The 12,583-nt window shown below is 43.8% G+C and overlaps 1 protein-coding gene and 1 pseudogene across 1 annotated transcript in view; one reads left to right on the forward strand and one right to left on the reverse strand.

The window, feature by feature from the left end:
- Positions 1–12,583, forward strand: part of PANX1 (pannexin 1) — a 41,934-nt gene that overhangs the window by 13,132 nt on the left and 16,219 nt on the right. Inside the window, exon 2 of the mRNA XM_054592540.1 lies at positions 11,276–11,415. Within this exon, the coding sequence (XP_054448515.1) occupies positions 11,276–11,415 (140 nt within the window). The remainder of the gene's footprint in view (positions 1–11,275; positions 11,416–12,583) is intronic.
- Positions 838–1,689, reverse strand: LOC129085999 (40S ribosomal protein S2-like; annotated as a pseudogene).

Here is a 12,583-nt window from a genome sequence, read left to right on the forward strand (position 1 = left end):
CACACTCCTTTAGCCCACTAGTGTGTTTTTATTGGGATTGTTGCTGTTTGGTTTGTGTCCTACGTACAAAATCTGCAGAGATTTTGAGTGATCTACGCCAATCCTATATGCTCCGTAAGTTCTGATAACTTTAGTGATTTTGCAAAACACTACTTTTTTTAACACAGAAATAGCATTATAGCAGAGATGTTTGTGTTGATTTTCCTTCTACCTTTTGCATTCATCTTTATTTCATGGAACCAAAATCTTTGGCCTGGACTAGGCTCAGACCTAGAGGTAGTAGAAGGAGATTTCAAGCAGACATGTGCTGTGACTATTTCTCCACACTATCTCTCACTTGGATAATTGCAGTAGATTCCTAACTGGTCTCTGCTTCTGTTCTTGACCCTGAATGGCCAGTTATTGATGTAACATCCAGTGTAAACCTTTTACCATATTTTGCCATGTATAATGTGCACTTTTTTGCCCAGATTTTTGAGGGGAAAAATAAGGATGAGCATTATACATGGGTAGTACTAATTCTCTATCTATAGAAATGTTTTTAATTCTTTTATTTATGCTTTTACATCAACAGTGTAACTCTAGAAAGCAATAACAATTCCAAATGCAAAATAATACCTGGAATACAATAATCAGTTTTGTTTCTAAATATAAATAAATAAATAAATAAATAATTGAATTTAAAAATTAAAACAGAAGATTTTTCTCCTGAAAGTTTGACCCAAAAGCATGGGCACACAGTATACACAGGAGAGCATTATACACAGCAAAATACGGTTTTTATTTTATTGTTTTTAAGCAGGCTTAATTCACTTTACTTATTTTTCTGGTATAAAATCATTTGCCCTGGGTCCTCTGCACAGACACTCCGGGGCAAGTCTTCACAAGATGGTCAGTGAATTCCTAATAGGGAGACTTGGTGAGCACAGTCTCTTTCCATGGGCAGGGGTGAGATAGCTGTAGGTCTTGGAGACATCAAAGGTGGCCTTGGCAAAGTTGCCAGGGTGGCAGTGCAGCCCCTGGCCCAGCTGTAGCAGTTGTCGATACCAGCCATTTTAGTGACTTCTTGGGCACAGGGGCTGAGACGAAGCCAGTGCCCCTGGGGCGGGGACGAAGCCACCAGCACAGAGCCACAGTGGCCAGTCACCTTGCAAGGGCCAGCGTGGGGCTTGCCGATCTTGTTCCCCTGGTAGCCTCACAGCACAGGGACAGTAGAGAGCTTGGCCAGGAGGATGGCCCCATGGATGGCAGTGGCTACTTCCTTGGGGCACTTAACACTCAGGCCAACGTGTCCATTGTAGCCCGCAGTGGGGATAAATGCCTCGAACCAGCATGTGTCTGCTTTTGCACTGGCATAAACTTCAAAACCTCATCCTTGGGGGATGGCCCCAGGAAAAAGCCAATGATCTCAGATTCCTAGTCAGCCAAGCAGAAGAGATAGATCTCCTCCAGGGACTTGACCTTCATGTCCTAGACTAGGGAGCCCAGCCTGGTGAAGGGTATCCACTCCTCATTTCAACCTTGCCTCCACCCGCTGTGCGGCCTCGACCCCACCCAGCCCCAGCCTCGCTTTGGCCCCACGCCGCAGGCCAGATCATGCACAGAAGCCACTGCAGCCTCCCATTCCAGGCCCCTGGGCCATACGTCATTCTGCATACACCGTTCTGCAGCCCCGGAGTCATCTGCCATTTGGTGTTTACTCCGAGAAGAAGCCAGGGTAAACCTGTTAAAATGAGAACCAAGAGATACCTTTGCTTTAAAAATTCTGAAATTATATCGTGAATTTTAAGATTGAGCAAATGAGTAACTATGTTGATACAAGTTGGGCTCTCGCTATGAAAGAAGGAAGATACAAACATGGAATGGTGGACAGCAAGGAAGAAACCAGTGGTGCTGGATTGGAATAGGAAGTTTCAGTATAAACACAGACACGCACACATCGATTTCCTAGCTGTCTGCTGAGAGCATCTAGAAGCAGTGCCATCCCTAGCAGTAGTAAGTGCATCTAGCATCTTGGTTTTAAAATTTTATTACCCACTAAAAGGAACTGAGGGTTCCCAGAACATCTTGTGCCAGAAGTGTGGACAAGGGGGACATGTCAGAAGGACACAGGAGCTAGTTTGACTGAAACAACATGAGCATCAGGGTGCACAACAATAATGGATTGTAAAATATTGAAAAATAAGAGACTGCAGAGCCCCTGTTGATACTAAAAAACAAATAAATGCAGGGAAAGGGAAGTTCCTCTTTATAGTAAAATGCCAGCTGATGTAGAGGGAAGGATAAAGTTGGAAAATGTTCATTTTACAACCACACTTGAAGTATTTGATTTCCTCCTGAGTGAGAGTTTGTTAGGGAACAGAATATGTACTGAGTCTCTGGGTCTCCCCATAGACCACTTACGCTACAGGGAAAAGGCACCTGTTACAGCAGAGACCTGGCAGACAGCACCTTACCCAAGTGATCATTCATAGGTGACATCACCAGTCGTGGTGATAGGTAGCTCCAGGATGTCCTGTAGAGGACCCAGCCCCTTCCGTGGAATTTCTGCAGTAATGCAGAACCTGGATGGAGCGTAGAGAAACAATCAGACAAACATCAAACTGGGGCCCACGGAGAATGACAGAGGAAGGCTGTGGAATCCTACCAGGATAAGGTGACATGACAGCTAAATGTCAAGGATGGTGCAAGATCAAATCCTGATTAGAGGCAAAGAAAAAAGTTGCTTCAAAATATAGTTTGGGAACTCTGAATACAGATTACAGTATTGGATCAGATTTTTTTCTAATTTTGTAATTGCATTGGGTTATATAAGAGAAAGTCTTGTTCTTAGAAGATACACACTCCTGAGAGTAAAGGGTCATGATCTCTGCAACTTAACTCTCAAGTGGTTCAGGGGAAAAAACGAATATATATATTGGGTTAGCCAAAAACTTCATCTCTTTTTTTCCCATAAGATGGCTCTAGTAGCACTTAGTTGCCTTTAACTTCATTCTAAACAATTTTTGTTAGATTGTATTGTGACAGCTGGCCTATCAGTGTGCATTTTTTTAAATAATTACCAAAATTGGTGAATTTTTGTGTAGCCATTTTAATATTGAAGATGGAAGAAAATATGCAACATTTTCAGCATTTTATGCTTTGTTATTTCAAGAAAGGTAAAAATACCATTGAAACACAGAAAAACATTTGTGCAGTGTATGGAAAAGGTGCTGTGACTGATCAAATGTGTCAAAAGTGGTCTGCGAAATTTCGTGTTGGAGATTTCTTGCCGGACGATACTCCATTGTTGGGTAGACCAGTTGAAGTTGATAGTGATCAAATTGAGACATTAGTAGAAAACAATCAATGTTATACCACGTGGGAGGTAGCTGACATACTCAAAATATTCAAATTGATAAAGTCATTGGTGAAAATGAAAAGTGTGTCTTTTATTTTACAGAGAAAACTAAATGGACTTTTTGGCCAACCTAACATTACATGCACATATATGTAGAGAAAGTATACACATGTGGTATAATGTTGATAGTGGTTGAATCTAAATTCCAGAGTGGATGGGATTTCACTGAAATAGAAGATCAAAACTATGAGCAGTAAAATGACAACAAACTCAAACTATCAACAACTGAACCTAAAAAAAAAACCAACAAAAACAAACTAAGCAAAGAACTTGAACAGGAATAGAATCACTAAAATAGAGATCACTTGGAGGGTTATCAGTGGGGAGGGGGAAAAGAGAGAATAGGGGGAAAGGTCCAGGGATAAGAAGCATAATTGGTAGGCACAAAATAGACGGTGGGGGGGGGCAGTATGGGAAATGGAGAGGCCAAAGAACTTACATGTACAACACACAGACACGAACTAAGGAGGGGGGATGGTGGAGGGAGAGGGGGACAGAAGGGGATAGCGCGGAGAAAAAAATGGGACAACCGTAATAGCATAATCAATAACATATACTTAAAAATAAGAAATAGTCTTTTTAATAACTATATTATACAGATTTCAAAATTTTATTTTTTTCTTTCAGTTTTACTGAAATATAATTGCCATATAACATTGTATAAATTTAAGGTATACAACATAATGATTTGATGTATTTATTTATTATGAGATGATCACCACAATAACTCTAGTTAACACCCATCATATGACATAGGTATAATTTGTATGTGTAATGAGAACTTTTAAGAACTGCTCTCTTAACTGCTTTCAAATACACAATCCAGTGTTGCTAACTTAGAGTCACCATGCTGCATGCACATTACACCCCCATGACATTTTCTTTTCCAGAGCTGGCAGTTTGTGACTTTTGACCACCTTCACTCATTTCCCCCACCCTCTACCTCCCACCGCTGGCAACCACTGATCTGTCCTCTGTTTCTATGAGTTCTGTTTTATTAGTTAAAACATGTTAGTGAGATCATACAATACTCGTTTTTCTCTGTCTGCCCTATTTCACTTATCATAATGCCCTCATGGTCCATCCATGTGGACACAAATGGCAGGATTTCCTTCTTTTTGATGGCTGAATATAATTGTAATATTCTTGTAATATTTTTGTGGGTCTGGAAAAACTTCCAAATAACATGTCTAAAAAAGAGATGAGGTAACTACAGCAAAATGTCAATATTACTTTGAACTCCAAGGTATCTGTTATGTTATTTTCTATAATTTTCCGTGTGTTTGAGTTAGTTAATCTCAGAGAACAAATTTTTTAAATAAGATAATATTTAGATACATCAATTTTTTTTTTTTTTTTGCATGTTTACTAGACTATTGAGGTTTTACGTGCCTTTCTCCCCCTGGACTCAGGTTGTGAAATTTTTATTCACTGGACAACTGTTAGGTTTCACATTGGATTTATCCAAGTTCTTCTTTTATGTGGTGTAGACTTCTGGGTGTGCTAAGGGACTGGGTCCACCCCACAGGAAAGAAACCCATCAAACCGCTACTTAGTTCTCCAGTCGCCTCTGAGTATAGTCTGTCTTCATGGTTCCTTGGAGCTGTCGTCTCAGTCCAGCTTCCTTTTTATTTTCTCCTCTTACACTTAGCAAGCTATGTAATATTATATTGTTTATGTCCTCATTCTCGATTAAATTAAAGGAGACCTTGTAGGTTGTAGGTTCCATCTGAGGCTCGCCACCTTGGTTGTGTGCTCCCTGTGGCGTGTGGCCCAGTGGTCACACATCCTGGACCGTGTGGTCTGTAGGATAAGCTTCTATTGCCCCCGCTTAGTGAGAGCATTGTGCACTGAGGGGCCCTTATCCAATGTGTTAGACCCAGAAGGGGAAAACATTAATTTTGAAATGCCAAGCAGTTGTGTATTGCTCTGTACAATGTGAGTGGATAGTGAAGTGTCTGGGGACGTCTTGGAACTTCTTTACAAGTTTACATCTGATTATGTCCGTCTTAGCAAAGGAGCAGATGTTAGCTCTGTCTGGGTTCTCTTTAAAAGCCAGGCTTAGCCGTGGGCAAGAGACCTGGTGAATCAGCTTGGTTTAAAGGAAAAAAGAACTATCATTGCAATTCAGTTTTGTTTTGTCTTGTTTTGTTTGGCCTACAGAGAGTACTTGTATTTTTGTTCCAGTTTAAAACTCCTCTGCCTTGGGGTCAGTTCCTGCAAAAATGAAGGCAGTGATAGACAGTTTGGGACTTCCAGAATGTATTTATTTGCTTGTGTTTGAAGCTAGAAATAAATCTGGGTGGAAGTCTGATGAAGAGGTGAAAGGGGAGGAATTTGGCTTCTTTTTGTTTAAGTTTAAAGATTTAATTGATTTTATTGAATGATTCATGAATCAGGCAGCATCCCATCTAGTAAATAGGAAGGGATTCCTTGGCTCTTTTTAAGTACGAAAAGTTATTTTGGGGTTCTTAGAATTTTACTGTATTTTATGGTAGTTGGGAGCTTTGAGTATTTGGCAAGATAGAATTCTCTGCGGCAGATCCTTTGGGTCATTTGGTGTTATTATGTTGGGGTCAAAGTTACTTTAAACAGATTGAGACCTGTTTCATCCATGTGAGTGCTTATTGTTGTTCTGTGTTTATTTTTTAAGATTTGACCACTACCCATCTCCTTCTCTCTATTCTATACATTCATGATCCTCTTTATGTGATTATGCTCATCAAACTTGAGAGTTTATTAAAGTTAATTAATTTTTTGGCCACCTTAAGGCAGAACTTTCAGGTTCAGTGCTTTATATCAATAGGTTGTAGTATAATCTGTCTAGTTACCATATATGTGTGCAAATATTGTGTGTGAATTGTATGTGTGCATAATTTACATTAATTTGAATTTAAACTAAATGTTTGTTTTGCAAAATAAAAATATTTTATGAACTTTTAAAATGCTGTGCATATGGTAATGATTATAATTGATACGATCATTATTATACTCTATTTTCACTTTGTACCTCAGAATAGCAACCCCAGGATTTGCTGTTCCCTTCAAAGAAACTCTCCTGTCTTCTTCTTTCTCATTCAACCATCTATGATGCAACCTTCATCAATAACCTGTGCTTTTTGCCTCCTCTTTCTTACTTGGAAGGTGAAGATGGAGACCTAGAGTGATATACCAGCACTACAACCTCCTACCTACATGATCTCATCTTTAAAATGAGGGCCATAGTCCCCAGCAAGGGCTAATTCCCTAGGCTTGCCTTTTACAGTCTATCCAATGTGTCATTCAGCTTCAAATCTCTTCCACTTAAAAATCCCGCTAAAGTTCTCTCAGCCAGTTAACTGGATCTTACTATTCCTGTTCTCGTTTTTGTTAAATTTGTGGTTTGAATGAGTTTTCCTGACTCCTGAGGAGGCCTGATTCCTGTGTCACCTCACAGTTGCATGTAGCATTTAAATGCAGAAGCAAACACAGGAAATATTGCCACACAGCACCCTGGGAGAGAGGGTAGATGTCTGACAGAGGGCACAGGGTCTCACTCAGAACTCACAGTATATAGTGTGTAAGCATGAAAGAAAACTTGTTAAAGAGAGAGGGACAATAGCAAACTAGGCCAAAGTCCCTCTTCGTGAGGTTGGACTGGGAACAGAGGACATGGCACAAGCTGTGTTGGTGCCTTTGAGGGACCACTGGACAGGCTTCTGCTCCCTGGTCTGTGCACCCTCAGGCCGTGTTGTCCTCTGCTTCTCCACCAGCTGCTTCTGCAACAGCCACAGCTACAGGTCTAAGCTGCACCAAGGGCCCCCTGGGCTGCCACTCAGGGAGAAAGTGTGACCCCTGCCCTGGGCTCCGTGGGCCCCAGGCTGAGGCCAGGAGGAGGGGGCAGGGAGGATGTCTGTGTTTGGGTTACCTACAAGCAGCTGTTGTAGCTGCTTCCACAGTGCCTATGAACACAGGTTTCCTCCATGTGGTCTTTCATTATATCTGACCAGACACGCAAATGTAAAGCCCACAGCTCTGCCTACGCTCTCAGCCGGGGAAAGTGGTATTCTCTGTTGTTCCCAGTATAAACCTGAAACTCATTTCTTGATTTCTGTACAGCTGTGAGGGGCAGTGCCTATCTCATGAGACCTCCTGACTACGAATCAGAGTGTGCATTCAGACACCAAGCAGCTGAGTGGAGCAGGCCGAGTGTGGGACTCGGGCCCGAGGATCGCTGCAGGTCTGGGGACTGTTTTCTCAGCTATCAAACGGGGCAGTGATTTCTTACAGGGATACTTGAACTTTAAGACAGTATTTATGATAGTACTTTGATATATTTAAAGCACCAGGCAGGTGTTACTTATTTGATACAGTGTGCTGTGTGAAGTTGAGAGAAAGAGAGAGAGAGACTGACTGACTTGGTCTACCCTACTGACCAAGGGTTGAGATCTTAGGAGAGGAGATAAGACATACCTGCATGTTTATACAGAATGGCTGAAGGTGCACCTGCATGTTTCTGATGGCTTTCAAGGGCTCTGGGAGCTCACTGGGGAAGAAGCTTCACGGGGAAGGTGACCATCTGAGGTGGGTTTTGAAAGATGGGCCATGCAGGTAGACACAGAGGAGCGTTGACCTAACAAACAAGTACTGGAGAGAGGGCCCCTGGGCTGAGGGAATAGGGTGAGGAAAGGTACAGATTTAGGAATGAATCAGGCCTGTGCAAACCACAGCAATAATTGGGTTGAATTGGAGCATTAGTTTGGATTTATACTTTGTGCATTGGAGGACCTGTGAAAAATGTCAAACCAAGGAAGTGTTAAGATCAGAGCTGAGCTTTAGGATGAATAATATAGGGAAAAACTGGAAGCTTTCCTTATGGGAAAATTACTAGGAAAATATATAAAACACCTGTTCACCTTCTAATGTGGGAGTACATTTGGAGATGAATCAGGATGGACCAGGACCCAAGCATCCTAGCCCCAGGGCAACAGCTGAGCATCCCGGCATGGGTACCTTTAAGCCATGATGAGCTGTCACATCCTGGATGAGGGTGTAGGGCTGCAGCACCCAGCACATTCTGGTCCCTCTGCACCCACTTGCTTTGCCCCTTCCTTTAGTTCTATTCTTCACTCCCCATTTGGTTTCTACCCCTGCCTGGCTCTTGACTTCCTTTGTTTCCCATTTTGGGTCTGGGAATACCCAGTACCTAGGGTTTAATCTGTTTCCCCAGATTTGTCTTTGACCCTTCCCTGGAATCTCTGCCTATTCTAGTCACTTGGAGGGACTGCTTGTTCAAACCACCCAACTCTGACAGAGCCCTGGCTCCTGGGACCTCTTCCAGCCTGGCCTTGCTGGAGTGACTGGGCCAGTGCAAGGTGTTTTAAGAGAACGAGAGTTGGATGCAGATTCAAATCCTGATGCTGCCATTTCCTAGCTTGAGTTGGGGATAACTGAACTACTTTGAGTTTTTGGTTCCTCCATGGTAAAATGAAGATAACATGGATCTCTTTATCTCTACCTGTCCATCTTTTTCTCTTTCTCTCTCTCCCTCTTTCTTCCTCCCTCTCCCTCCCTTTTCCTGCTTTCCTTCTCTCAACCCAGTTGTGAGGCTTAAATGAGGTAATGATTTAAGAGCTGCTTGATGTCCCATGAATATTGGTTGTCCACTGTCTTTTGCTCTGACCTTTCATTCCAGATGAAAAAACGTTTACTTGTGACCGCAGCACATCCTCCATTTCTGTCTCTCTAGACTCAGTTATATTTCCTTTCTTGCTGTTTTGCAAAAGCTTTGGTATAAATAGTTTAGTTATTTATGCTCCACCACTGCCCTGGGGGAGGTCCCTGAAGTCCCTAGACAGAACTTGAAGCACCTCTTCCTACAGAAAGAATGTCACTACATGTTGGCTGCATGCTCAGGTTCCCATGAAATCCTAAAAACATTGTCCATTTTCATGAAAAAGTATTTGGACAGATGTTGCCAAGCAAGCAACTTTCCAGAAACCGTACATCTATAACCTGAGCCTGCCTGTCCCTCTTGGGTCTCTGCCATCATGCTTGGTAAGTCTTGGTGGGTGGGACCACAGAGGATGCATTTGATAAGGTCTTGCTGGTGGGAGAGCAGTGTGACTTTAGACCCACAGTCCTGTGCTGTCCTGACTGCTCTATTTTTATAAAATGTTAAGAACTCAAGTGCAACAGGACAAGAGAGTGGGAAGGGACCTTTGCACACCTTACCTACCCCCCAAATTCTATTTAAACCATGCTTAGTAGGCAAGAACTTAGGCTATTATAGGATACACTCGAATGGCACGTGATTTTTCACAATGATCTCCTCCAAGGACTCTTCTGAGAAGTCCCTTCTCAATGCCTGTGGACGTACAGGCTCCGGATAAGGAAGAGAGAGTGCTCAGGGCCTTGCCTGTTGTCCCCACCATGACCCAAGAATCTACTCTCTGGACAGCATCTCCATCACTGCCCTCTCCTGTCACAAGTATAAAGGGCATCCCCTCCCTAGGTGAAAGTGACCCATTGAGACTTTTTATGTCCCAGCGACTAGGGAAATCCAGTCCAGGGTCTTTCTACCGTCCCTGTCCCCCCTCTGTAGGAAGGGAAGAGAAAATGGTGGGCATGCCCCTGGTCTTTAAACCTGTAACAGAATATACTATTACAAGTTACTTCATATAGAAGAATGTACTGCCTATTAAGCAACTACTGGGAACCAGGCATAGTACTAAGAATGTAGACATTAGCGTCATCGCCCTTTGGGAGCTCCCGGGCTTTGGAAGGTGCGGTGGCCTGAGCCCACCTAGCTAGGAGTGGCAGAGCTTGGTGTTAGTACAGCTAACTTCGGAGCCCAAGCGTTTGGCACTCCCTCATGCTGCACAGGATGTGGAAGAGAGGTGCCTGCTCCTGGCCTCTGCGGCTGGACCCTGTGCCTGTGACACACACAGGCTCCTGTGCATGCTTGATGGGACAGGGAAGCAGGGCTGGGCTAGGGGCTGCCAGGAGAGGCTCAGTGCCAGGGTGTTCTGCCCGCTGCAGAGGGGCACACAGCCTCAACCCTGCACCCCTGAAGTGTTAGCCACTTTCCCACATGGCCTGTGTGAGTCAGGAGCACATAGACACTTGGGAGCACGAAGAGTATTCCCGGTAGTCAGTAGTGGTAGCATTGGCAGAATGATGTAGTCCTCAGTTTGCAGAGGAGAAAACAGTTCTGAGCTCCCAGAAGCACCAGTTAACGGCAGAACCTCCAGCAGGACCCAGCTCTCCTGATTCCCCATCCAGCGCCCGTCTCCCTGTCTGGAGGTTTGCTGTCTGGAGCATCTGCCTTTCAGATGTAAACCTGTTGGGCTGCAGCTTCAGCCTGTGCCTTTTTTGTTACAGGAGATGGAAAACTGCTGATTTGTCATCCAGCCAAGTATTACCAAGTTTCCATCAGCCTTCTCTCCCGCGGGCTAAAAGCTCTTTGTTTCTTTGTTCTGAAAGGCCCCTTTTTCCAAGTGTTAATGTCTGCATTGGCTCTCCTATAATCCCCCTTCCTTTTCTCAGTCCTCACCTCAAGGGGAATGAATTCTATGCATGTTTCCTGTGTACATTTTGGCTCTTTTTTTTTTTCCTGCTCACTCTTTCTTATTATGGTGGTTTCACTTCTTTCAAGGGTTTCTCCCCAACTCAGCTCAATCTGCTGTCATGACCAGTGTTGGCCATGACTCTCAAATACTCAGCTTTCCTACGGACTTGAGCTTTTGGGTTCGGTTCTGTCCTCGCCCCTGTGGTAGTGCTCCCTGATGTAGCTAACACTTCAGACCCGAGGCAAGGAGGCAGCGGAGGCTGGGGCAGGAAGGGTCCAGACACTGCGCTTTCATTCATGTGGAACAATCTGTTTTTGTTTCTTAGGTACACAGATAAGCTGTTTTTCCCCAAGCTCTTTCTCCTGGCGTCAGGCTGCCTTCGTGGATTCTTACTGTTGGGCTGCTGTTCAGCAGAAGCAACCCTTGCAGGACAATTCTGAGAACCTTCCACTGTGGTTGCATAAGGTAATGGACATTTTAAGATTTCACCTGTTTATGGATAGACGTGAGACCTGAGGCCCAGAAAAGCTGTGCCAATCCACACCACACAGCTACGTGTTGCCAAAAAGAGCTGTAACTCCAGTTGTACAACTGTAGCACTTTAAAATCAAAAGGAGCCTCAGAGATACTTGTCCAGCACCTTCATTTAGCAGATGGGGAAACTGAGGTGTTTTTTTGGATTTTAACTTTGTAATGGCAGGCACCTCATGTGTTCTGGTCACATTTCTATTCTTGATGCCCAGCCGAGTGTCTGACTTGTAGTGGTGTCTCAGTACATTTTCAATGCCTGAATGAGCATTGTTAGATAGTGGCAGGGCCAGGACCCAGACACAGCTTTGGCTGCTCCTTTTCCACCACACACATGGTCTCTTGGAAAAAGTAAGGACCAATATAGAGTCCGTTTGCTAGTAGTCAGTGTGTTACTGAGGCATCAAGAAGCCCAGTGATAACTCCTTCACTTTATGATGGGTGCAGATACCGCAAGGAAGGGGAGACACTGCCCAGGAGACACCTGTGTCCCATAGAGAGGAGATACAGGCCAGGAGTGCTGTGATCAGTTGGCAGGGCGGGGTGGGGGTAGAGGTTGGGGATTACATAGGGCTGGGCCATGTGGAACTTGGGCCAGAGTTGTCAGGTTTGTGCAGGACAACGTTCTGTGCATAATGAAGAGGCTCCATTAGGTCATCTCTGTGTTTATGAAAGTAGGACTTTGTTTCAGCCTGCCATTATTTTCAACCACTGGTCCTCTTGTCTGTCATGAAAACAGAACGTTTGTATATTCTGCACTGAGGAAAGCATGCTGTTCTAGCTTCTGAAAGCCAAAGGCCGAAGTCTGTTTGATTCTCCTCTGACTTTGCCTCTTGCCAACACAGTCAGCATCCATTTTTAAAAAAAGAACAATTTAAGTCCTTGGCTTTGACTCAGGCCTGTTCCCCTCATGATTATGTATTGTGTGCCATTAGGCATAGTGATGCCCTGCAGTGACTCTCTTCCTTGGGGCTGGGCTTTTCTCTTTCACTTTCAGTCTTAGCAGTCATTGGGTCCTCGTCAACTTTGCCAGACTTTGTAAGCAGGGCAATAAGTAATAAGGATCTTCAGTAGGAAAGGGTACAGTTCCAGAAATTGAACAACT

This window comes from Pteronotus mesoamericanus, unplaced genomic scaffold (genome assembly GCF_021234165.1).
Source record: "Pteronotus mesoamericanus isolate MK-2021 breed Mesoamerican mustached bat unplaced genomic scaffold, CSHL_Meso_final scaffold_36, whole genome shotgun sequence".
Lineage (NCBI taxonomy): Eukaryota > Metazoa > Chordata > Mammalia > Chiroptera > Mormoopidae > Pteronotus > Pteronotus mesoamericanus.